At 40.9% G+C, this 27,446-nt stretch overlaps 2 protein-coding genes across 3 annotated transcripts; both read left to right on the top strand.

Annotated features, from left to right (window-relative positions):
* Positions 1–10,793: 10,793 nt before the first annotated feature.
* On the top strand, positions 10,794–21,863 carry scinla (scinderin like a). Of its 2 annotated transcripts, XM_034140771.1 has the most exons (17): positions 10,794–10,899; positions 12,583–12,775; positions 12,995–13,149; positions 13,685–13,846; positions 13,967–14,116; positions 14,239–14,322; positions 15,267–15,399; positions 15,605–15,693; positions 15,790–16,005; positions 17,409–17,542; positions 19,028–19,118; positions 19,733–19,903; positions 19,997–20,171; positions 20,261–20,376; positions 21,034–21,111; positions 21,216–21,276; positions 21,357–21,863. In XM_034140771.1, the coding sequence occupies exons 2-17, from the start codon at positions 12,595–12,597 to the stop codon at positions 21,524–21,526; spliced, it is 2,166 nt and encodes a 721-aa protein (XP_033996662.1). In that variant the 5' UTR covers positions 10,794–10,899; positions 12,583–12,594; the 3' UTR covers positions 21,527–21,863. The 2 variants fall into 2 exon arrangements, with proteins under 2 accessions (XP_033996662.1, XP_033996661.1); XM_034140770.1 differs by lacking the exon at positions 12,583–12,775 and having other exon boundaries at positions 10,812–10,899.
* Positions 21,864–22,295: 432 nt separating this feature from the next.
* On the top strand, positions 22,296–27,122 carry zgc:109982 (uncharacterized protein LOC553564 homolog). The gene is given in 7 exon segments (XM_034140769.1): positions 22,296–22,415; positions 24,890–25,025; positions 25,127–25,306; positions 25,391–25,426; positions 25,429–25,456; positions 26,511–26,694; positions 26,792–27,122. Coding segments are annotated over 7 exon segments (921 nt in total). The 3' UTR covers positions 27,029–27,122.
* The last annotated feature ends 324 nt before the right edge of the window (positions 27,123–27,446 follow it).

Raw genomic sequence — 27,446 nt, 5'->3', positions numbered from 1 at the left:
GGGTACGGAGGAAAAGAGAGAGGGTTTTATTTTCTGACGCTGCGTAAGTTCCCCGACACACCGAGGACACATATTTATGTATAAAAGACATCAAAAAGTGCATTTTGCATGATAGGTCCCCTTTAACTATTCCGGCTTGTATCTGTATAAAAATGGTCACAATAGTTTACACATCCCTCTGAAGGGGGAGATGAACATTCCTTAAAATCTGAGATCAGATAAACACTGGGAATGCTAGATTTGGTCATTCAAAAGCCATGACAACCACTTACGCTGTGTCAGCCACTTACCATTCTGATATGTCTTTTTGTCGCCATTTTGGTATACACCGACTACTCGATCCCTCCAACATTTACATTAAAAGAGAAAACAGTCTAAATGCTGTAACTATTGCTAGCGCCTGCCGATTGGTTAGAAGTTAGCATTTAGCTTACTGTTCCCTAGAGCTCTTTCAGGTTTTGGGGTCTACACTCCCGGTAAAGGGGATTCCCACCACTACCCTCCAGATATTCAACCTTTGTGACGTTCCACAGGTCAAACCCAGCGCTCCTCCAACCCTCTGCTGGGGTTTAACCGGCTTACTCTGAACCGCCACAGCTGCTAACCGAAGCTCCTCAGAGTTTCAGAAGTTTGGTCCACTTCTGCCTTTTGCTCACTTCACTGACTGAGTGACAGGCATGAGTAAAAGCATGAGTAAAAACTACACAGTAAATATCTGAAGAAGAGAGAGATGCATAGTGATAGAATACATTACACAATATAAAGATAATGTACAATGAACAAAAACTCGGGAGAAAATAAATATGCTAAGATTGTATGATGTCAATAATGGAGGCAGATAAATACTGCTAACAATTTGTTGAGCAGATGCATACTACACTTTGCACATGCTGAACATTAAAGGTCAAAGTTTAATTTTAAACATTTTCTAAGAGTCCACATAAACATAAACACACTGTTTTGTTTTTTTGTTCAGTCTCTGAGACACCTGCTGCTTCTTCAATAGAGGTTAAACAAGTTGAATCTGTGGTGGTAAGAAATAATCCATAGAACACAACACACAGCACCATTTCTTCTGGAGAAGTATTTCTGGCGACAGGTAGTTCTATCCAGAGTAGCAGGGATGTTGTGTCAAGAGAAAGAAGTTGGTGTTGAAACTGTAATTGTTATTTTCCGATACTGTTCCCACCACCAACTGCTTTTGTATGGCATACAGATGTAGCAGCTTATTTCAGACTCCAGTTTACAGCTTCCTGCTTGCTACCTGCCAGCTACCTGCCAGCTACCTGCCAAAGACCAGTATCTGGGAATGTTAAGCCCTCCCACTATTTTCCAAGAGGGCGTTGCCAGATTTTCAATTTCAGGATTTAACCAGGAGATGGCGCTTCATTCACAAATACAGAAAGACAACTTTTCATGGACTTTCAGTTTTGTTTAGAAGAGCATTTGAACACATCAATATTTTAGATCAAATAAAGTATATCTAATCTTGTAATTCAATAATATATAGTCTTTATATATTAAATAATCATAATAATAATGTAAATGTTTACATTACACTTCTTTATTTGTCATGCGGTCTACATACGCTGTAAAATGTATTATCTCTTCGATTTACACACGGCATCTATTGCACTTCTGTCCATCCTGGGAGAGGGATCCCTCCTCTGTTGCTCTCCCCGAGGTTTCTCCCATTTTTCCCTTTGAAATGTGGGTTTTTCTCTGGAAGTTTTTCCTTGTACGATGTGAGGGTCTAAGGACAGAGGGTGCTCATACTCATACTCAGTGGCGGCCGGTCCATAGGGGCGCTAGGGGCGCCGCCCCACCTCTTCCCATATTGAAAAAAAAAAAAAAAAAATAATAATTAAAATTAAAATTAAAAAAAAAAAATATGTTTAAAAAAATATATATGTTTTTATTTTTATTTTTAATGAACAAGGTAAATATTATATAATTGGTATCAGTAAAATGTATAATCTACAATCAAATCTCGTTTAAAATTGTGTTACGATGTCTAAAGTTACTGATAAGTCACATGTTTCCTGCCTGGCCTTGCCCATGCACCTTCTCTCGTCTGGGCGCTAAGAGAGGAGCCTTCAACCAGTGCAGCAGCAGCCACCAGCAGCTGACTGTTGCTATCTGTAACGTGTAAACTATGCCGCGAAAATATAATTTCAGCCAATCAGCGTCGTCAAAGATGACGGTCACCGGGCGCCAATGTCAGCGCCCAGTGCAGTCTGTGAGTAGTTTGGACAGTGACTCGTATCCGGTTGACGCAGTAGTTGATGAGGATGGCTTCGTGTGCAGGTGGAGTCTCCGGACCTCGGTCCCGGCCTAATTCTGTTCAAGAGCTAATCTCCAATCCTTTCGAAAGGAGAAGTTTGGCAGATAAATTGTTGCTTAAAGACCTTGCACCGGACCAACCCGATTTGAATATATCGCAGCAATCTCGTGAAAAAGACAACATTTATACACGAGGCTTCACAAGTAGCTGGTACACAAGAAAGGCTTGGCTAGCTGGATGCAAACAGGTAAATGCTGTCTTTTGTTTCCCATGCTTGGATATCACTTTATATGTAGAGAGGAGGTTTCCCATGGTTGTTAGAAGTTTATTAATAAGTGGGCATTTATCACAGAAGTGATTGTTCTGTCTCCACGTTTGTTGCATTGTCTGTGATGTATTTTCCAACGGTTATAGCTCCTGTTCTGTCCCAGCAACACTACACGGTTTGCAGCTCCACCACATTTTTGGTTTATCTTCGGTGTCGCTTAAAATCTGCTTCCCATCGGACTAAAACCTCCACGTAATCTGAAGACAGATACTTGAAGTTATTTAAACCTTTTGCAAACTTTATGTTCTTTCTTGCTCTAGCCTTGCCAGTTACATTGTACATAACACATATATTATCATTATGCTAACTGGTTGTTCGTGTTAGACGATGTAGCTTTTTCATTTCTGAGTTATTGCTATATGTAAATAAGCCTGTTTGTAAATAATCCTCAGAGAAACAAAGAAAAAACACAATTTATGACATTTTGTGCTGTGGTTATTTTTTTTAAATTGCATTTATTCACAGTTCAGTTTGAAATGCTGTAGTGACTTGTATTGAACCACTTAAATATTTATAATTAATGCTACTGAAAAGATGCTATTAATTTTATATCTCACATGCAGTTCACTGTAAAGCTACTTGGTGAAGGTGTTGGTTCATAAAACATGAACAGTTTTAAGAAAGAAAAAAACAGACCAGTTCTGAGAACACAAATTCCTGGTAAAGTAGTAGATGTTCAGGTTGATAAATAATATTTTCCACACTGAAGATTATGGAGGTATTGATCAGTCTTCTCATATTTTTAAGCCTCGATTTCTCCTTTCCCCCCCCCCTCTAACATCACCAGAAGTCATCATTTAAGGGGTCATTTCTCGAAAAAAAATTCCGGGGGGAAACCCCCCGGGTAGGTCACTTACGGTACGTCAAGAGCCCCACCAAAAAAAAAGACCACCGGCCGCCACTGCTCATACTGATATTCTGAACAAACTGTGCTGTTGTATTTGCTGTAAAGCGTCTTTACTGTAGGGTATTTTTATTATATGTACAGCACTTTGGCAACAGAAGATGTTTTTCTTTAAATTGAAGTTAAATGCATCAATCTGGTGCACTTTGAGGGCAAAATTAAGAGATTTATGGATACAGCTCTCAACACTCATATGAAACAGAACTGTTATAATAATGATGAGAAACTATGAAATAAGAAATGAATCAAATTAAAATGTAATTATCATATCATATATTATATAGTGTATTGTATTATTAAGTAATATCATACATTAACTCCATTATAGCAGATGCGACATTGAATGGATGAACACATGTATGCATCAATAATTACAACAGAGTATTTCTAAATACAAGCTGTAAAAATACTTATATGTATTTAATACTAATAACATAATGATTAATCTCAGATGATAATACTTTTCAGTGTCTGTCTCATGCAGCAGCTGACCCGGCCGACAGTAAAAATAAACATTTATAACTAGTTTAGGTAGTTTGAGAGGTAATTAAAATAGCTAAGGGTGATGATCTGACTTGAAGTGTGTGTTTTGCTCCTAATTAAATGTTTTAATAAGTGCATGCAGATCACAGTGCAAGATGTGAAGTCAACAGGTATTCACTCAGAGGGGGGTAGGTACTACATGTATTTCTTTTCAAATGCATATAGGCAATGCCACCCATTTACATGTTCTGTAGGCTACACTGCTCTTTCAGGCAATAATTTGAATGGGATGGGGAGACGTGTGTGATTAAAAATGAGTGGCCAAACTAAGACTTAGTTTTTCAAAAGAGAAAATGCAGATATTATATAAAAAACTAAAGTTAAAATCTTGTTTTTAATGCCCCAAGAGCAATAAAAACACTTGGTAAAAAAATCCTGAGTGAAGGCTTTCATAATTGCATTTAGCTGACGCTTTTATCCAAAGCGACTTACTATTTAATAAATGATAAATGATTATTCATAACAAATATGACTGATGTGTGATTATTATTCATGCTATATACTGATATAGGGCTAAGTAAGCAATCAATCCTGCAAATTAACCCTTACGGTGCGTCTACACAGCAGCGTTAAAAAAATCCTGAAACGCTTCTGCCCATTCACTTTGAATGGGGTGACGTCACTTTCCCTCACTTTTCGCCGAAATGCATTGTGGGCAGGCGAGCGGAGATTTTCAGGATTTTCAGGATTCAAAGTTGAACAATGTTCAACTTTTGAGGCTGAGGTGGAAGCGTCAGCCAATCAAATCCCGTGTACGCAAATCTGACAGTTCAAGCTCTAGCCAATCAAACGGCGTGTATGCTGGGAGAGACATACCGCAGGTCATTTCCTCATATTCCAAAAAATGGAGGAGAAATTAGCGGTAGCGAATCAATCACCCGGTGCTTTATGACCAGACCTACCGGGATATAAACCGGAGGAGCCAGGCATGGAGGGAGGTGGCAGAGACAGTGGTATGTTTTCGCCTGTTTTGGGGAGTTTATATCCAGTTTACTTCGGGCTTTTTTGCTTCGTATGTCGCGGGCGGGAGATTCATGTGATTGGTTGTTCGCAAAAAATCCCCAAGCTTCAGATACGCCCACCTCCAAGATTTTTTTAACGCTGCTGTGTAGACGTACCATTAGTTGTTCAATATATTGGGACGTTGTAGAGCATTTGCACCTGTCGGCCACCGTAGTTGACCCACAATGGTGTCAATCTGGACAAAAAACTAGATCCTACTTTCTCTCTTCTGTTTTAATTCAGGACTTTAGTGTATGATACATGCACCAGCCCCATCTTCACCGTTTACGATTAAGGCTTTTTTTTTGTGTACAGGCCCAAACTGAGAAGAGCCTTATGACAGCCTCGGGGTTTTCCTTAGAGTTAATGTTGCTCCACTATAGCCAACGAGATTACACAGAAAGTACGGTACACAGAGTACTCACATCACAGAGAAGCACATCCCAAGATTTGAATGAACTTCATGTAGTTAACATGTGGCGTTCCAGGCTTTTCAGATAAACTGATGCAATTATTATTGATATAAGAATACGTAAAACTTAACATTCTGTTTTCAAGATGTGTCGTTACTGTACTACATGTGTATAATAAGTGTTATGTGTATGTCTATTCACCGAATTGTGTTTGCTAAAAGAGTACTTAGAGTCTTATGGCGCAGTTCCACTACAGCGCGGAGCTCGCTTTAAGCGTGCCGTGTCGTGCCGTGCACGTTTTTGGTTGCGCTTCCACTAGGCCTAGTTCCGGCCCGGCCCGGCCCGGGGCCACTTTTTCACGTCTTTTCTGGCCCGAGAAAATTGTGGTTCTATCGAGGCCAACAAACAGGGCTGAGTCGGGCTGAGTATGCTAAACTAGAGAGAGGAGCGCTGCAAGGGGGCTACAACTACAACAAGATGGACATATTTGACCGTGATTTAATTGTAATACACGTTTCAAAATGATGCCGAAGTAACAACATACTGATACCGGTTCGTAAAAACCATGAATTAATGCTTTGTCAAGTCTGCAGACAGACGGCAGGCGAAAAACCTTTTAAAATGCGTGTTTTTCTAGGTGGAGATTGGCTAAGCTAACGCAGTATATGCTCCGACCGTCCACACTCACAACAACGGCCCAGCGCCATATAGATAGAAGAGTTACGACAGCGGAAGTCCAAAATGCTTGATCGTCACGTGGTTCAGGGAGAGTCAATAGTTCCCCGGAAGTTCGTGGCGGGACATATGAATGCATGATTACCGGAGATAGAACTACGATTTTTGGTAATAAGTAGTGAATAAAGGTCTTGATTTGCAATATTTATACAACATACCGATATGTGTATGTATTTACATCAATATGTTTTAAAAAATAAATAGAATCTGCTAATATTTATGGATAATATTAGGAATAGTGTGAACAGCTAGTTTACTTGTTAACATATACATGTTAGGCTGTTGCCTTGGTTAAAGAGCCTGTTGCTGTTGTGTATTGCTTTGAATTATTTAAAACAAATATTATCTTCTTAAACAGGTATGGTAGTCAGGAGCATCACTTCCTAATGTTTATTGATATATTTAGAGGGAGGGGATGGAGAGGAATGCTTCAAAATTTAGATTAGATTAATTTCTACCATTTTTTTAATTCATGGTGGTTTCAGTAATCCCATGGTACTTGAGGACATAAGTAATCTAAATGACTAATGTCATCTTTATGACTTTCAGAAAGGACAGGAGACCAACAGGTGACTATCAATGGACTAGCAGCAACATGATTATGACGTTAAAAGTGTTGTTTTAGGAACATCCATTGTAAATACATGGAATTCAATAAACATTGAATAGCATGTCATGCAGTTTGTCTGTGCCTTTTCCTCCGTGTTGTCCTGGCATATCGTCTCCACCATGGATTGCTGTGCTGCCTGGGGATGCTCCAATCGCTCAGAGAAAGGAGTAAGAATCAGAATGTACGGCTTCCCCACTGACACAGAGAGGAGGAAAAAAATGGCTAGCTCAAGTCAGCAGGAGCAATTTAACAATCAAAAAAGACAGCCGCAACAAAATATGTGAGGTAATCATATTCAAACACTGCATTTGCACTTTTTCCACAAAACGAAGACCACACCATTGGGAAGCTTAATGTTTGGTTTAATACAAATAACAGGGAAAGGCTTGAAAAACTCTGAGTTGAGACTCAGGGTGCAGGGTGAGGGTCTCAGTGCAGGTATTCAGGCTCTATTGAATCCCCCTCTGGTTCTTGTGCTGAAAGAGGGAGAAACAGACAGGAGAATGGGTTATACACACCTATATAGCACACCTATTGGATGGGAAATTGCCTTGGGGAGATAAGGTGTGGTCTTTGTTTCCAACTGAAGTTATGGAACTTTATTATTTGTGAGTTTAACAAAGTATGACAAATGGCATCAGTAATGGATGTGATATGAATTTGTATAAAGTTGTCTCACATTCTTGGTCGTATTTTACGTACAGTATGTAATGAGTGTATACATGTCCAGTAAGTCCTCCACCTGTAACATCACTGCCCCTCCACCTGCCATACAGTAGGTTACTAATATACACTAACAAGATTACTTATATAATACAGTGATAGAATACATGTTTAGTATGCTTACTTATATACAACAGTAGTATTAAATGTACCTTGTGTTTTCACTCTCACTTTGCCATCATTTCAAAATCAGCTGAGCTGCAACATAATACAGACAGGTAATAATCAACAGAATACACTAAAAACACTCACCCATAAATTACGTTTTTGTTTACTGTTTGGAAGTCTCAAATATGCACTCTAAATTAATATCAATAGCGATGTATCACACAAATAGCTCTCTTCCTTATTATTGTGTAACGTTAACTTTATTATACTAGCTTGTAGGTCTACTCCAAAATTGAGATCGTAATTTCTCCACCTCCACTCATTACAATCACACGTGCCCCAATGTTATATTTAACTAATATTATATTCCTCCACCCCACAAAAAAATCACGTTTAGAAGCCCTTTTTCTCTAATTCCACAACGTTGGATGAAATAACATTAGGAGAACGGATTAATAGGCTGTTCATGGTTACCGTGTGTTGCTAACTTTATCCGGTATCCTAGCCTAATCTGTTTTCTGTAAACGTTCCCTAAATCTACTGATTTAGGGATAATCCACTAACATCCTTTAATACACATGTTCATTTGACTCAGATGTGCTGATAATATGTGCAATATAAATCTTTAAACGTCTTCTTACCTTTAAAAGTCCATCTCAAACGGTCTATTATGCTGCAACTCTACTGTGTTGCTGGTCGCAAAAGTTCCCCGGAAGTCAGCGGCAAGCTAACTTCCGGGGAACTATTGACGGCTGCACGATCCGCCATTGCTGTAAAAAAACTGGTCCATTGGAGTGAACGGAGATGTCGTAACTCTTCTATTATACGGCTCTGCAACGGCCTATACAGACATAAATAAAGCAGCGACTGTATTCACCATGACACAGGCAGTCTGTGGTGTGTACTTGTTTAACTTTTGTCTAGTTTCTGAACATATATGAGGAGCTGTGAGCTCTGAGTGCTAACAGCTAACAGCTGTGTTGTGTTTCTGGAGTTCTCACTGAAGATGACGTCACGGCTCCGCCTACACTGCGTTACTATAGTAACTACCCCAGTTCCTAAACTGTAATGGAAGCGCAGCATGAAGTGAGTCGGCCCTGTTAAGGCCAAGCCGTACCGAGCCGTACCGAGTGTGGCCGAGGCCGACCGTGTAGTGGAAATGTGCCATTAGAGATATTATAAAGTCCGGAGCCCCCTCCCCCACTCTCCAGGTGAACTCTACACTGAAACTACCTTTGCCCTTGCAGCATCAAAGTATTTCAGTCAGGTTATTGCACTCCTTCTCTATAGCCTGGATAAATCCCGTATACATTAAAAGTAAATCTTGTGAAGGATTTATACAGGTCTTCATGCATGGTTGCAGATAATCCAGGAATACTTTCTAAGCGATATTATAATAAAGTGAAGGCTGTTCTGTTCAGTAAAACATGTCTGTGCTAGCTTACCAACTCATCCACAACTTTTTTGGCTCGCCAAAAGTATACGCCGTGAAGTTGTTTGCGGCCTGCCAGTAAACCCAAAGCAGAAGAAGAAGAAGTGACGTCAGCAGCTTCATTTGCGTAATCCTCCCCCAGGGACTTATTCCGGTGTGAACGCGATCATCTTTAGTTCCATGGGGGAACTAAATGCTGCGAACTAAGTGCTGGGAACTATGTACAGCAAAGTACTTGGTGTGAAAGCGGCTATTGTGACACCACTGCTCTGAGCCACCCCCTAAAAGATTCATTTAAGTCAATTTGCTGATTTTTATCCGAATATCTTTCTAAGTTTATTTTTAAGTGATGCAGAAGAAGTTTTTCTGCTCTGTCTTTTTCTTAATATTGATGATGTCAGGTAGTGAAAGGTGAAACCCGTAAGACAGCCACAAAAGATCTTCCTCCTTATCAACCTACAGTATAGAACTGCTGATTCTGCAGGAAATCAAAACTCATGAGCCGTATCTGCAGGCAGGCTCATGTGCCCATGTTGCAAATCTCGCTGCCCTACCTGGTTGTGCAATTTAAGGAAGCTTTTATTCCCACTCAAGTTACAACAAGTGCGTTTGTGCCTGTATGTGTGTATTGGTAAGCATGTTCCCCTGGCACATAAGAATGTGTGAATCCTACACAGTGAGACAGAATGTGCAGACTCAGCCCTCACAATAGGTGTGATGGACCCAGCCCTAACCTGAGGCGCCTGCTGGAGCTCAGAGGAGAGATCTGTGCCTTTCCTTTCTGTCAAGCTGCCACATGCGAGTCTGAGCAGTCACACACTCCAGCAGCTGATAGGCCAGCAGCTCACCCTGCCTCCAAACACTAAAACAACTGCAGTGTGATTCCAACCAGACAGGAGGAATGTCACAGCACCACAGGAGCTATCAAACTCTGCGAAAAGAGCTAATATCTACAGGGCAGATCATTAATATGCTTAATGGCAAGCCAGATTGACCATATAAACTGCTCATGATAGAAAACCATAGGAACAACACCACCAGGCCCAGGCCACGCCAACCAAGCACAATTGCTGTAACCACACCTCCAGAACCCAAACGACTAATTTATGCAATAAATAACTCTACCTGTACAGGCTTGCATCTATGTTGTAGTCCAGTACTAACCGCACAATATTTACTGACACTGAGCTGTGAAAATATAACACTGTGCAGACGTGCAACATTCTGCTGCAGTAGAATTCACTATTTGATATAAGACTAACATTCCTGACAATAGATCTCAATAGCCATCTTTTATGGTGTACATGCCTTTTTAATAATAACATTTTTGAATGGAACATTCTCAACACGAATGCATAAATCCAAATAAATATAACTTAAAGTGGACCTATCATGCTATATTTGAATAATATATTGTAGGGCCATACCTATATAAAACATGTTTGTGAAGTTTTAAAAAAAAAATACCAAACAGATCATGCATTTTAGCCATGCCTAATTTTGTTCTATTTTGCTCTCCTCCAGCCCTGTCTTTGCATGAGCTGCAGCTGACCACGCCCTCCTGCAAAGGAGGGGGGCGAGGCATGAGCGTCATGTTACCATGCTGTTACCATGCTGTTACCATGCTGTTAAATAAAGGTGTTATTGTTGCAGGTCGTGCAGACAGGGTGAGGTCGGGACACGCCCCCCCCCCCCCCCATCACAACGCGGATGTGTCTGCAGGCTCTATAAAACAGAGGCGTGCGCACACAGCCTCGCGCAGACCTGAGAGCAGCTCCGTCAGCCTCCACCCAGCATCTCCCTTCTGTCTTCACCTGGTAATGCGAAATAATCTGCACTTTTCTGCAAAACTATTGAATGCTTTTAACTCTCTGTAGCTTTGCAGATAGCACGTATGCATTTAAAGGCCACTTTCTTATTTTTTTATTTTACCATTAAGAAATTCGCCTTTTGCTTTAAGATTTCTGCAGCAAATACTTTTCCATTATATTGAATGTAGCCTACTCATGATGATGACTGGTGCATGCTTTGTGTTTCTATTCTCTGTTGGTGTATTGTAGTGTATTGTGTATTTACTCAAGTATTCTTCCTAAGTACGATTTTGTGGTACTTGTACTTTACTGGAGAGATTAGAGATTTTGTTTGCGCCTATATAACTATACTCTACTGCAATTCAGAAGCAAATATTCTACTTTTTACTTTTTTCTAATGAATAAATAAAGTATGATAATAATAGGTTAAGATATAGCAGCAGTATAAAGTAATCAAAAGTAGCTCCACTTTTAACAGTTAATCAGAAGAAAAAAAATCAAGTCATTTCATATAAATGATTCTAAAATTGGACAAAACGCACAATATGTACTTACTTTTGGTACATTTGGTACTTAAATACTTTTATTCTTTCACTTAAGTAAAATGTTTAATGCAGGACTTCTACTTGTAACAGAGTATTTATACTTTTACTTAAAGGGGACCTATCATGCAAAATGCACTTTTTGATGTCTTTTATACATACATACAGTATGTGTCCCCGGTGCAGGGAACTGCACCAGGGACACAAGTGTCAGAAAACAAAACCCTCTCTCTTTTCCTCTATACCCAAATCTAGACCCAGGCCTGAAATGGAGAGATATGAGGGATGTCTAAAATGCATGATCTGTTTGGTATTTTGAGCAAAACACATCATAGACATGTTTTTTATATATCTGAGACCCATAATATATGCCTAAAAATAGCATAATAGGAGAGTTGCACTTCCCACCACTGATATTCTCTTTCAATATCAATTATATTTCTTCCAATATTTAACTCAACCCTGGGATAAGTTCCTCCTGCACAGTATAATATACATGGTTTGAGTTTTTTGGAGTGGCTTTTTTTCCGAGAATACCACTCTGACACTTTGCAGTTTGGCAGTGGGTGCAGAGGACACTCCCTGGTTCCACTGGGTTTATTCAGCATTCATATCAACACACCAACACACCAGTGAGGAGGATACTCCCTGGTATTAGGTGTTTTGTTTCTCCACTCACAGTAAACAAAACACACCCTTTAATGCACCCTGCTGGAGCTGCACTACAGGCTGAGCAACGCATGCTGCAGGCAACAACGTTTTATGGATGCAGTGAAAATGATTGATTGGGGGGACACTCTGTCCTCTGAAGATATTGGTGAAAACAGTGACCTGTTTATATCTAAAAAGTAATGATACAATGTCTTCCTTCTCAAGGAGAGGGTGCCTTAGGGACAGGAAGGAACATCATCTTCCTGTTTTCAATAGTTTTCTTCGTCATAGTCATCATTAAGTAGATCAGAACTAAATTATTTAAATGCCTAGTCATTGAATTGCTTGTTTTTGCAGACAACTGGACAATGTTTTGCAAAAAAATACTTACATTTTTGGTCAAATGTCTGCCAGTGGAGATCAGATTATCTTTTCAGCCCTGTATGAGCTGATACAATCAATCAGCTCCTAGTTACATTCCTTGTGGCCCGCTCAGGCCCTGAGCACCATGCTGCAGCACAAAGAGTTCGACACCGCAGGGAAGAAGCCCGGCCTGCAGGTGTGGCGCATTGAGAAGATGGATTTGGCACCTGTCCCTCCTGAGCTCCATGGAAACTTCTACACTGGAGACTCTTACATCCTGCTCCACACCACCTCTGCTCCTTCTTACAACGTGCACTCGTGGTTTGGTATGAGACTTATCTGCTGACACCTCAAAGAAAAATAGCTTTTTGTAGAATTCACCTAATTTGCTGGCCTTCACTTTTTTTATTTAATCAGAATCCAAATATCTTTATTTACCTAAGCTCCCTTAGTTAGACAATTCAACTTAGGCAATACATCTGTAAATAACTGGGCAGGCCATAATAATAAAATATATGTTTTAAATTGTATCTCCTTTCTCACAGGAGATGAAACTTCCCAGGATGAGAGAGGTGCTGCTGCCATCTTCATGACACAACTGGACAACTTCCTGAGTGGAGCACCAATACAGTTCACTGAGTTTCAAAACCAAGAGTCAAACAGCTTCCTGAGCTACTTCAAGTATGGCATCACATACAAGGTGAAACATGACATAAGAAAAGTGTGTCCTTTAGGAATCAAGAAAGATCAATTCACTCATTTGTAGCGGACTACAGAAACGAATGAATCCAAGGCTATGACCTAAGGCAGCTAAAGATGTGTTGCATGTTTGTATCAGAAGTAGAACTCGTCACATTTCTATTTTGGTAAATGTTTGGAGCCATGGCTGGCTGCTCCCTCTGGTTTTCACCCAAGTTTTCCGTAGGGAGTTAGAACTGGCAATCAAGGCGAGCCGAAACATGTCCTCTAATGCAAAACACCAGCAGATGTCATCAGAAGAAGTGACTTAGTATCAAAGATGTGGAAATATTGAGTTGCAATACTAATCTAATAATGAGTTAGGATCCAGACATATTTTAAGGTATAGTTTGACAGTTAGGGAAAGAGTTTGATCAGACGATTGACACCGAGTTTTTCCCCAGAATTTCAAAAAATAAAATGTAAATCAAAATACCGTGCAGCTGTAGTTTTATGTTGTAGTTCTAATGCTTTATTCTTCTTTGCTCCTATTAAAGAAAGGTGGAGTGGCTTCAGGCTTCAACCATATCGTGACCAATGACGTAGACACCCAGCGTCTGCTACATGTTAAAGGTCGTCGTGTAATCAAAGCTTCTGAGGTACCCATGAAGTGGAGCAGCTTCAATCGTGGAGACTGCTTCATCATTCAGTTGAAAGAGGTGAGATAGAAGACACACTGGATACCCAATGAATCTTTGACTGAAATAGTAGAGGCTTCAGGTGTTACAATGTTCCACCATAACTCTCATTTTCCTCTGCTCCTCTCTGTGAAATGCTAGTGCATCTACCACTGGGCTGGCAGTGAGTGCAATATGTTTGAGCGCCTGAAAACCACTGAGATGGCCATTGGTATCCGAGACAATGAGCTACATTGTCGTGCTCAGATTGAAATGATTGATGAAGGCTCTGAGCCAGAAGCAGTCATTCAAGTGAGCTTTTTTTTTACTTATATAATGTAACAGCTATATTAAGACAATATCTGGCTTTGGCTGATAGGAAGGATGTAAGTGCAATAATGCAATTTGTAAATGTGTGTTTATTTATGCTGTAGGTTCTTGGACCGAAACCTGACCTCCCAGCAAGCTGTGATGAAATCAATGATAAGGAGAACCAGAGCATGGTGTCTCTCTATATGGTAAAAATGACATTACATTTCATTTAGCAGCTGTTGTTATCCAAAGCGACTTACAAAGTGCCATCAACCAAAAGGATACACATTTAGAGGAACAAAAGTCCAGAACATTAGCTTAGAAAAAGACATACCCTTTTAATTGCTATTGCATTAGCCTTAAAGGGGCCCTATTATGCTCATATTCAGGTTCATATCAGTATGTAGTGTCTCTACTGGGACATGTCTCCATGCTTTAATGTTCAAAAAGTGCTGCAGCACCTCTTTTCACCCTCTGTCTGAAACCAGAGCCCAGTCTGTTGTGATTGGTCAACCGCTTATAGATGCCCCGCCCCTTAGCCTATCACGTACAATGTGTTTGAGCACTAGCCAACAGAAGCGTGAGTGTTACATAGTGATGTCACTATGTTGCTGAAGTAAACAAAGGAGTACAATGGACGCATTTCAGGCAGGGGGGGCTCCCTGGGGGGGGGGGGCTCCCTCTGTAGGGAACACAGGGATTTTAGCCCGTGCAGACCATTTACATGCACAAAAACGTATATAGAACATGAATTGTCTTTTTTTGTTAATAATAAGTCGCACCAACACCATTTGGAAACGTTGAAGTCAAGCTGTAGCTAAACTGTATAAAACATCCTGATTTGGTCAAGAGATGTTTTACCAAATTTAGCAAAAAAACTGATTTGGACATAATCAAAAATAGAGGAAAATTGAAAAAGAGATTTCTTTCTGTGACTGAGACAAAAATAAAAGTTATGGGCCAGAGCTATTTTGTTGCTATGAAACCTCTAGATAGGGAGGGTACATACATCCAGACAGAGGTGCCTCACCTCATAGTTAGATGTGTTAATACTAAGCTTTTCCATTCATTACTTTTGATAAAAGTTACAGTATCAGAAAGATTCTTATGATAACAAAATGAAGGTGTTTTAATCACACGTACTTTCTAGATTTCTGATGCAGCCGGCAGCATGAAGGCCACCTTGGTTGAAGATAAAAACCCATTCAAACAGGATATGCTCTCCCCCGGGGAATGCTACATCTTGGACAATGGTCGAAACAATCAACTATTAGTTTGGAAAGGTATACCACCATGACATCTATCCATTTTTGCAACCATTTGTTCTTTGGCTAAACTCTTTTTAATGTATTCATCCATGCTCAGTTCACTTACAGCCACCAGTTATTAATCAGTTATTAACCTTCTGTGGTTCCAACTGGGAAAACATGACTCATCAATAGATCTGACCAGAGTTTGTAGTCTAACAGTTGTACTTGTAAACTGCAGGTCCTGATGCAAATAAAGATGAGCGCCAGGCATCAATGAAAGCTGCATCAAAATTCATCAAAGACAAGAATTACTCCCAAAAAACTCAGGTAATATTGCAATGTGATCTCCCACCAGAGTTTTATCCTTCTTATCTTTTCTTCCTGTTTAAGAATGTGGTCAACGTCCATTTCCAACATGAACAGATCATAGTGATGCCAGCAGGGGGAGAGAGCACCCTCTTCAAGCAGTTCTTCCACAACTGGTTGGACAAGGATGAGACCACTGGCCCAAGTAAGGCCTACACCATCGGTAGCATTGCCAATGTGGAGCAGATCCCCTTCGACGCCTCCAAACTTCACGACAACAAAGTCATGGCTGCCCAGCACGGCATGGTGGACGACGGCTCTGGGACAGTCAAGGTATCTCTCTAGCTCAGGGGTCGGCAACCCCTGGCACATGTGCCACCATTGGCACGCGGCACCGTAACCAGTGGCACACTAGGAATAAGTGAAATAAGTGTGCAAAATATTTAAATTGTATTTTCGGATCCTGAACGAGACCGCCGCCAGAGCGCGTCTCCCCGTTACCTGCAGAAGGAAGCCATGCACGCAATGCAGCCCCGCTCTCTTTAACTCCAGGCGACTTTCTGCCACTTTCCTCCGTAATGCAGTGCTGATAATTTCACCACAGAGGAAAGCACTTCACAAATTGCATTACCCATAAGGAGCTGTAAAAATGCCGCAGTTTTTGCGTGGCGATCGATATCGGCCGATACTCACTCTCTGCCGATCGATCGGTGCTCTCTAAAAAGGCCGATCGTGAGACGTAAAATACAGGACACTTTTCTCTGTGTGCGGCAAAACAAGCTCGCCAAAATCGCTTCACCAGTCTGGCAGTATTTTAAGGTGTCCGAAAATGACAATAAAATAGCGGTGCAACGTGTGTGAAGCAGAAATCCTGCAGCTCCACCCGCTGTGACCGACCGGTGAGCGGAGCAAAACACACAAGAGTTAGACCTAACACACTTAGCTATTTGATCTACCTCTGGAACTAGTTATAAATATATTTATTCTTCACTGTCACTCATTACTGGATCAGTGAGCTGCATGAGATACTGACAGGCTGTCAGGAGAGAGAGAGAGGGGTAGAGAGGAAAAGAGAGCGCTTCAGCTCATTTCTCCCGTGTTATTATCCAAAGTTAATGTAAACTTGAATAATGTAGGCTACTTCATTTGAATGTAATAATTATATTGGTTGTTGTTTGTGGAAGCGCCAGTGAATGAGCCCCATTAACTGAGTTTTAAACATTTCTTTAAATGGAAGATCCCCATAGGACCCGCCCACTCGATCGGATCGGCGATCGGAGCATCCCTAATGTAAGTTGCGCTGACAGGTCCACACACTGCTTCCCCGCAGCGAGGCTCCCCCCCCCCCCCCCCCCCCCCCCCCGTTGATAATTCACGATCGTCGGCACGCTGATAAACGTTTTTTTTTTTAATGGCACTTCATATCAAAAAGGTTGCCGACCCCTGTCTAGCTGATTACATTAATGTCTTTAGATCATGTCCAATTTCACTTAATTGGTCCAAACAGGTAACTTTGATGAGAAAAACACAAAGAGAGAGCTCGCTCAAAGCTAGCTACTTGTTGAACTCGTAGCCAAATTGAGACTTGTCATTAAATGATCATTATATATATGCTGTATTAGGCTAGACTGTCATTTAGTAATTTATTTGGTTGTTGGTGTGCGGTGGCCCAAAAATGTTGAAAAACACAGCTTTAGATATCACAATGTAGAGGTGACGATGTTGGGTGTGTGCAGATTTGGCGTGTGGAAGGAGGCGATAAAATTCCTGTGGACCCATCCAAATATGGACAGTTCTTTGGAGGAGACTGTTACCTGGTGCTGTACTCCTACACAGACGGAGGCAGAGAGAAGCATAACATCTACATGTGGTGAGTGCAACCTTTTCAGCGTGGCCAGATTTACCTGTTAGACCTCTACTGACCCAACTTTATTCAGGAATGTGCACCTTGTGAGCACTAACATAATAAAGGTCTAAAGGCCCGGACACACCAAGCCGATTTTGGCCGTCGATCGGCGTCAGGCCGACGATGAGCGTCGACACGCCCTACTCAGATTGGTGTGCCCGCACCGTCGTGTCTTTTCAGCCGTGCCGACACCTTTTCGGCCGTCGGCCAAAGGCTGTCGGCAAAATAAATCACTCTGATTGGCTGTTCAGCTAGCGAATCAGTGCATGAGAAGTGAAACGGAAGTGAGGGACCCAAACTGTGGGGGAAACTTCTGTGTAGCAATGCAGTGGGAGTCACCGACTCAGGAAGGAGACATGGGATAGAGCTGGAGCTTTGATGTCAAACACTGATGGTTTATTACGAGTTTCGGCCGGAGAATTCACATCACAAGTCACGAGTCACGAGGGTCTGACTTCACGGGAGAGTTGCCACGTCAATTCTGAAGAACTCTACCCTAGACCCATGTATTTAGCTAGTTCAGAGAGAATAATCAACATTGTGCATAACAAGATAGAATCATAACACCTCTATCAGCTGGCGCCAACAAGCAGGAACATGGAGACAAAACACTGAGAGCACAGCAGCCAAGGTTACAGGTGTGTGTGCTCAGTCAGGGCAGTATGAACTGATACACTGGGTCAAAGTTATGGACCTTGGAAAATATTTCCCCAACACAAACAAACTATTAAGAAGGCAAATCTGAGATTTCATTTAACTCCAGCTCTCGACACAGGTTCGATTTGTTGTTTGTTTATATCGCGCAGTATGTTCTTCTTCTCTCGGTTATCACGCAGTCTGTCTTCCGGTTGTTGCCTCTTTTGAATGACGAATACACACTACCGCCGCCTGCTGGTAAGGAGAGTTATTGCCACTCATGCATGCGCAGTTCGTACGTGCTTCTTGGCCGTCGCCTGAAGTCTTTGCGGTGTGTTCCAGTGCGACACATGGCCAAAACACAGACTGTGTCAGTTCTTTCGTGTCAGCTTGGTGTGTCCGGGCCTTTAAAGCTATTTTTGTTCATGTTCATGACATTAAGAGAAAAGTTGAGGTCTTCAGTGCAGTTACATATTGTCCAACCTATACCTTTAAGAAACAATGCAAGAAGAATCCAAGTAGATTTTTTACTCTAGAAGTTCAAATTCCTTTATCATAACCATCTTTTGTAAGTGTTGTAGGCTATTTACACAAAGCAGCAGCCTGACTGGCATATGAATGGTAGCAAGATAATGTGGAGAGTATGATGGAGTAAGAATAGAAAAATACATATAAAGAGAGTAAAAGGGAACAAAGAGTAAGCCTGTCCCTATACAACATGCTAAATGCATTTACGGTGAATATCAGCATTGATTTACTTAATGCTTGAATGAGTTATGAATAAACTTATATATGTGGCTTTGCTGTCTTTAGGCAAGGGCTGAAGTGCTCTAGGGATGAACTGGCTGCCTCAGCCTTTCTCACTGTCCAGCTGGACGATTCCATGGGTGGAGCAGCTACCCAGGTAAGATCTTCACTGTGAAAATGATCTATGGTCTTATCATCTTATTTAATAACTTGCTGCTGTCATTCAAGCAGAGATGGAAGAAGTGCTCAGGTTATTTATTTCACTAAAATCAATACTGCAGTGTTAAAATACTCACTTACAAGCATTCCTGAATTCAAAATATCAAAAAGTAATAGCATCAAAATATACTTCAAGTTCCAAAAGTACCAGTACTCGTTATGCAGAACGGCCCTTTTAATTAACATATTCATATTTTTATTAGAATTATTGGTGCATTCATGTGTTCATCACTTCAATGTTGCACTTGAAAGGGTGAGGTTTATCTTAAATAATTTTTTTACGTCAAGGTTGCTTAACCTATAGCAATACTTGATAATGCATCATTTGAATTATATTTTGTATTATTAAGAAAAATATGAAAAATAACTAGCAACTAAATATATGAAAATAAATACAGTAAAAAGTATAACATTTGTCAAAAAAATGTAGTTGAGTAAAAGCATAAAGTAGCACAAAATGAAAATACTCAAGTAAAGTTCCTACGTGTTGTACTTCAGTAACTTGAGTAAATGAGTAGTTATTAAGGCTAAGCTGCTGCTGGGTCTTGGCAGGTTCGTGTCACTCAGGGCCAGGAACCCCCTCATCTTGTGAGCATGTTCAAGGAAAAGCCTCTAGTGGTCCACCTGGGTGGGACGTCCCGCGAAGGTGGCGAGAGCAAGCCTGGCTGCACGCGACTCTTCCATATCCGCCTGAGCTCCACCAAAGCCACCCGGGCTGTTGAGGTCAGCTACTTTCATCACGTTAAATGTGAAATGTTAAACTAAGGCTGAAAGGATTCTCACCTTCCTCCCTCTCTTTGTGTTTCTCTGACCCAGGTGGAGCCCACTGCCTCCTCCCTGAACACCAACGATGTGTTTGTGCTGAAGACGCCTGATTCCCTGTTCCTGTGGAAGGGTAAGGGGGCGGCCCCGGAGGAGATGGGAGCAGCTCGGCATGTTGCCACCATGCTTGGAGGAACTGCCACTGTGGTTGAGGAGACCAACGAGCCGAGTGAGTGCTGAAGAAAGAGCTTTAATCTCTGCAGGGTATATGTGTCAAATATTTCCTGTGGAAAACTGTGGTTTTCTTCTTGTTGTCAGATGGTTTCTGGTCCGCACTGGGTGGGAAGAAGCAGTACCAGACCTCCAAGTCCCTGCAGAAGATGGTCAGGCATCCAAGACTGTTCGGCTGTTCAAACAAGACTGGCAGGCTGATAGTGAGCAACTAAATGATCTTCTGTTTCATTCAATAAGGACAGGTTATTTATTACCTCTGCAAAGAAAGTCACTTTGTTGATTTGTTTGATTGATGTCAGCAGGATAACTGAAAACTTTGACCAGATTTTCATAATATTTGGATGAAACGTGTAGCATGGCCAAAGAAAAGCCAATTGCATTTTGGCGAGAATCTAAATTATGGGCGGTGTAGCGAGAAAATCCCTATTGAATTAAGACCCTTAAGAGGCTAAGTTTGGTTCTTGTTCCATCCAACTTAATAAGAAAACGAAACAAACAATTACAGCAAGACCAACTAAAAGAAACTGAACCAAATCACACTCTTTGTGCATCACACAAGCCCGGCACACAACTCCGGTGGACTCAATACCTTAAACCACACCCATGTGACAATTGCAGATAGTGACATATTACAATGGTGTGTGGTGTAAAAAAAAAAGATAACATTTGAAATAATCAACAATGGCTAAACAAACATTATGGCTCACACAGGCGGAAACTCTAATGTTTAACTTTCATTAATATTGCGAGATAGTGAATTGACTTTGGGCAGATACACGCGTGCGTGCTTTTATTTTTACATATTTTCCTACCAATGAAAAACTGCCACTTTGTAACACCCACTTCTCAATATTTAGGCGGAGGAGGTGCCCGGTGAGTACTCACAGATTGATATGCTACCCGATGATGTCATGATTCTGGACACCTGGAATCAGGTATGCTGCCTTCCCTTTTGATAGAAATTCAGTGTCATTTCTCGCAGGTCTCATTTGTATTTGTTATCTTTTGGCTAAATCTCTTTGGTTCTTTCTCCCACCAGATCTTTGTTTGGGTTGGAAAACAAGCCAATGAAACAGAGAAAAAGGGATCACCCACGATTGGTAAGACAAACAGAGCTCTTGATGATAAATAGAAAGGAAACAAGAGAATTTGTACAGAGATGAATCCTTTTTTCTTTCAGCTAAAGACTATGTGAAGGCGGATCCCTCTGGCCGAGAAGGAGTCCCCATCAGCATCATCAAACAGGGGGAGGAGCCACTCTACTTCACCGGCTGGTTCCTCGCCTGGGACTCCAAGATGTGGGAGAAAGATCCTCTGGAGTGCACTAAAGCACGTCTCAGAAAGCAATAGTGGAAAAAAGCTAAGAAATAGCTGCAGTATACTTACAAAGATTCACTACTTCGCATGTATCGTCAAACTTGAAAGAATAATCAACCTTTAAGGTGCTGTGAGCTTTGAAAGGATGTTCTGCGTGGTTGGAGGGGCGTTTTAACTGCAATAAAGATATAACCTTTTAATATCTGATGCATAGATTACTATATCATTCACTGCATCAAAGATATATTAAATCAAACCTTTGCTAGGAACATTTCTGTCATTTTTGTTGCAGCTTGTTTTCATCCTGTCCTATCTGTTAAGATCATGTATACTGTTTACAATCCATTAAAAAAACATCATGCACTATTCCTCCCAGGTTCCGTGTGGCCGTATGGACATTTTACACTTTTACATTTACATTTGAGATGAGCTGAGAAAAATCACAATTGCATTTCTGTTTGTGACAAAAAGAATGTACATTTAAAGGTAACATTTCCCATTTTCAGCGTATCTTTCAAAGAAATTCTGAATTTTAATAAAGATTTGAAAAATATGTATTTTCTGCATTTACTTCATTAAATCAAGAACACATGCTTTTTTCTATCAAGTCTTACAGTTGATCTACTGTCACATTCAAGTTGTTCCGTTGAGTCTAAATCCTCCCTAGCATCAGCATGGTAATGTGCTCAGGGTTTCTGCTGATTTGCAGTGCAGAGCTGTGGATTAAGGAGCGCCGCGGTGTTTAAAAGTGCCTCCCGTCTTTTGTTTTCCTTCATCCTCCTCCTCGCTGCAGACCGGCACGATGACCCAGAAGGTGGTGCTCATCACAGGTTGCTCCTCCGGGATCGGCCTCGCCTTGGCTGCCCGCATCGAGAAAGATGAGAAGAAAAGGTTCATGGGTAAACAGTGGCGGAGCCAGGACATTTTCAGTGGGGTGGCCAGGATGGAACCAGTGATCATTTTGGGGTGGCATTGAAATCACTATTACAGTATATGAACATAAAAATACATCTCACTAGAAAATAAGGGGTTATTTAAGGCACCTACTGTACAACACACCTCTACATTGTTTGGGGTTAAGTGGTGGAATAGATCAAATAATATTCAGTATATCTAACTATTTTTTTCGTATTCCCGCAGGCAAAGTATCAACGAAGCTTACATTATACAAATGTAGTGCAATATACAGACTGTTTAGCTTATGGTGATCAGCAGCCCTATGAGCTCAGTGTATCATCAGGAATACAGAGACACACACACATAATTTAAATAAGAGTTTTTTAATTAAATGATTGGTTAAGAATAAACATCTTAAGTAAATAACAATAAACAATAGCCCTTAACCCTGTAAGGCCCCCGGTTGTAATTTTACAACATTACCTTAAGCTATCCAAAAAAAGTCAGTAAATGTTTTGGTTTTTTAAAAGACTACATTTACATAGTCAAAAGGTCCTTTTGTTCAGCCTCACAATGCTATTGGGTAGTAAATGTGTTTATAGGTCCTGCCCTCTGGCCATACACTCACACAACCAGGGGCGCCGCCAGGGAAATCCCATGAAAAGATATCACATTGGGCCCCACCACCAGGCCCAGGCCACGCCAACCAAGCACAATTGCTGTAACCACACCTCCAGAACCCAACCGACTCATTTATGCTTTAAATAACTCTACATGTACAGGCTTGCATCTATCTTGTAGTCCAGTACTAACCGCACAATATTTACTGACACTGAGCTGTGAAAATACAACACTGTGCAGACGTGCAACATTCTGCTGCAGTAGAATTCACTATTTGATATAAGACTAACTTTCCTGACAATAGATCTCAATAGCCATCTTTTATGGTGTACATGCCTTTTTAATAATAACATTTTTGAATGGAACATTCTCAACACGAATGCATAAATCCAAATAAATATAACTTAAAGTGGACCTATCATGCTATATTTGAATAATATATTGTACCTATATAAAACATGTCTGTGAAGTTTTTTTTTTCAAAATACCAAACAGATCATGCATTTTAGCCATGCCTCATTTAGTTCTATTTTGCTCTCCTCCAGCCCTGTCTTTGCATGAGCTGCAGCTGACCACGCCCCCCTGCAAAGGAGGGGGGCGAGGCACGAGCGTCATGTTACCATGCTGTTAGAAGAAGAAGAAGAAACACTTTATTAATCCCTTACAGGGAAATGTCTTTCCCCACTCTGTTGTGTTTACACACATTACACACACAGGGGAGGATATACATGCACAAACACAAAGGATATACATGCACACACACAACCACATGCAGATAGGAGTTAAGTGCCTTGCTCAAGGGCACCTCGGCAGTGGCCTTGGAGGTGAACTGGCACCTCTCCAGCTACCAGCTCACATTTTTTTGGTACGATCGGGACGTGAACCGGCGACCCTTCGGTTCCAAGACCAAGTCCCTACAGACTGAGCCACTGCCTACCCAAAAAAGGTTGTTGTCAGAAGTGGGATTACCATGCTGTTACCATGCCACGGCAACCTCTCATTCCCCTGATAGGTGGAGAGTTGGCCATATAGGTGGAGCTCCTCGTTCCTGACGTCAGAGAATTTTCAAGTCTGTATCAGTCTGTATCAGATCCGTTGCAGCCCCGTTTTTAGAGATTTGGGTATGGAGGAAAAGAGAGAGGGTTGTGTTTTCTGACACTTGGTGAGTTCCCTGACACACCGGGGACACATATTCATGTATAAAAGACGTACAAAAGTGCATTTTGCATGATAGGTCCCCTTTAAATATGTGGAAAAATACTGTATTTGAAATGTGTAATTGAAATTAGATGTTAGCTTTTTGTTTTGATATATATATATATTACTGTCGCCCTTTAGTCCCTCTCTCTTGTCTTTCTCTCCTTTCTTTTCTCTTTTGAAAGCCTGACTTTGTAAGTCGTTGAGACATGGTATACTACACACGTAAGTACTAGCATCCCTGCTCCTCACATGCTCTCACTCTCTGCTAGAAAGTGGGTGCTGCACCACGTTTGGAGGCAGGACCAAACCATTACATGTAAATAGAAGGGGGTGTACAGAGGCTTTGGATAATTAACTTTTGGAAGAAAATATGTTAAATGAATTGTAAGTTTAGTGATTACATTATCGATATAACGTCCTATTAATGTTAATTCTTGATGAATGATGAAAGGTTACTTAAACATTTTTTTCTTAATGTTCTAAAATTGTTTGGGCCCCCGTGGTGAGGGTGTTTGGGGTGACCAATAGGGTGGCCAGGATTCAGCTGGGAGTGGCCACGGCCACCCCCAGCCACCCCCCAGCTCCGCCACTGTGGGTAAAATGTCCACATTTAAGACCAGCTTTCTCTAAACTTGCAATAACTGTATGTTTTACTGTGACTGTACTGTAATGTAATACATGAGGAACCTCATGGTGGAGGCAGCAGGCCGGACTCTGGGCCGGACCCTGGCCATCAAACAGTTGGACGTGTGTGACGGGGACTCCATCAGAGCCTGTGTGGACAGCCTGCCGCAGCGCAGAGTGGACGTCCTAAGCGCACCTTTTGGTCACAAAATATAGAAATTCTGCAACTGCATCATATATTTTTTTTAAACATAACAATTATACAGTACTCACATTGGTTTTCTGTCACAGTCAGTAATGCTGGGATGGGTCTGATTGGACCAATCGAGTGTCAGTCCATCGATGAGATGAAGACTGTCATGGACACCAACTTCTTTGGGTTTGTGCGGCTGCTGAAGGAAATCCTACCCGACATGAAGAGGAGGAAAAAAGGCCATATTGTGTTAATAAGCAGCGTCATGGGAATTCAGGGTGAGGATGGTCAAATCTGTTTATCATGAGAGCATTTGTTTAAGCAACAAAACACTCTTCTTACTGGGCTTACTCTGTTTTTAGGAATGTTATTCAATGCAGTGGAAGGCTTTTGTGAAAGCCAGTACAAGCCCTGAGGTTCAATCTCAAGTAAGATGTTACTTATTTGACTCTGCTTCTGCAAGACACAGACTGCATATTCTGCTCGTTTTATGTTCAGCTTGTTTCTCCTTCAATCCAAAATGTGCTTATGAAGATAGGATAAGGATCAGAACTAACATGTAAATGCCTGCCAACCAGCATCTTCCTACAGTATGTTGAAATATCTGCACACTTATATTACACAACCAGACCAACAATTGTCTTATCAGAGGAAATATGCCAAGTATGTCTTTGCAAAAAACCTCAGCACACCCCGGTGTGGCAAGTCCTAACACAGCAGACCCTTCAGTAAGCTTATATTTAAGGGTGAGGGTTATAAAATAGCTGTGCAGGGTGGATTCAAATAAATACATTACATTAAAAATCGAGATGAGCCGATACAAGGCAAATATCTGGATTGGGTATTATTGACAAATGGGCCGATTTGGAATTGGATACAGTCACTTTAATAGACAACAACCTGGTGCACTTACATTTTATTGTTATTTAAAAATCCTAACCCTAATCTTAAAAAGTTAGATAACCAATGTTTAAAGAGGCCCTATTGGTTTTCCTTTCTGTAGTGTGTTCTATAGGTTTGTGTGCATGTAAATGGCCTGCAAAAGCTAAAATCCCTGTGTTGAGGGAGTTTCTCAGGGCTCTGGTTTCAGACAGAGGATGAAAAGAGATGCTGCAACACAGGCAGTATGAGAAATATAAAGAGCTTTTTGAACATTAAAGCATGGAGACATGTCCCAGTAGAGACACTAATACTAATATGAACCTGAAAATGAGCAGAATATGTGCCCTTCAAGTTAAGCCCGGTGTTGCTTTAGACATAAATGAATTATCCCAGTCACTTCCAGGCATACAGTTTACCACTATTATCGGGTCAGGAAGCTACTCGGTTGTGGGCCAATGCACTAAGCCGAAGTATCTACGGATTCAGGACTGAAAAAGTTTGATTAATGCATCCCCAAATAAAAGTAATATTACCTCTGTAGTATTACTACTGGGATGGGTATGATTATGTTCATACATTTCTTCTTTTTCTTTTTCCCAGTATTTCCCTAATAGAGACAGGTCCAGTGATAACAGAGTTTGAGCGTAAAGTCTATGATGAAGGCATGAAGACTGACCTCAGCAAGGCTGACACAATTACAGCTGATATGTTCACAAACATCTACCTAAAGAACTACAATCAAATCTTTGAAAGCCTCGGGCGGACTGCTGAAGATGTAGCAGAGGTACGTTAGCATTCTTCACCTAATCATTTGTTGCTTCTGAGATTAATTCCTGCATTGTGTGGACTGCTTAATGTTTGCTCTGTGTTCTTCCTCCCAGCATACTCTCAAGATCATCACCATGGAGAATCCATCTTTCCATCATCAGACAAACACACTTTACACCCCCATGACCACACTTAAATATGCTGACCCCAATGGTGACCTCCCAATCGACACGTTTTACAAGATGGTGTTTGAACACGAGAAGGTCTTCAATGCCAGTCTGAACTTCCTCAAACTTCTGCGCTGGAGAAGTCGAAAGAGCTTTGCCATGGAAACTGATAAGAGCAACTAACCCATACAGTCTCATCTTTATTATTTTTTATGAGATAAAGTCATTAAGGTATTTTCCAGCATAAAATGTGAAGCCTATTTTTTTGCTCCAAGTTGTCTTTGTGGTGAAATGCTTAAACAATGAATATATTGAGCAAATAAAATATGAAAGCCAATCATGAACGTTTTTACATTCTATGAGAGGAATATATATATATATATATATATATATAAAAAACAGTGATGGATCATTTGTCAGTATCTAGCAATTGGCAATATACAAATGCCATCAGAAGAGAAGGAAATAAACAGGGTTGGGTCAGATTACATTGAAATTAACAAATTCCATTACTGAGTGATTACTTTTGGCTTACTTCGAAACATGCACACAGCCATTTGAGTTCTACAATTATTCATTTATTTTCTTCAACGTCTCCAAT

This window comes from Trematomus bernacchii, unplaced genomic scaffold, assembly GCF_902827165.1.
Source record: "Trematomus bernacchii unplaced genomic scaffold, fTreBer1.1, whole genome shotgun sequence".
Lineage (NCBI taxonomy): Eukaryota > Metazoa > Chordata > Actinopteri > Perciformes > Nototheniidae > Trematomus > Trematomus bernacchii.
Note: the sequence above shows the minus strand (reverse complement) of the source record. Positions and strands in the feature narration are given on the sequence as shown.

Coding starts and splice junctions, on each gene's coding strand:
- scinla (XM_034140771.1), top strand. CDS start 12,595: ATGCTGCAGCACAAAGAGTTCGACACCGCAGGGAAGAAGCCCGGCCTG. Junction 14,323..15,266: donor GCATGGTGTCTCTCTATATG/GTAAAAATGACA, acceptor CGTACTTTCTAG/ATTTCTGATGCAGCCGGCAG. Junction 17,543..19,027: donor AAGCATAACATCTACATGTG/GTGAGTGCAACC, acceptor TGCTGTCTTTAG/GCAAGGGCTGAAGTGCTCTA.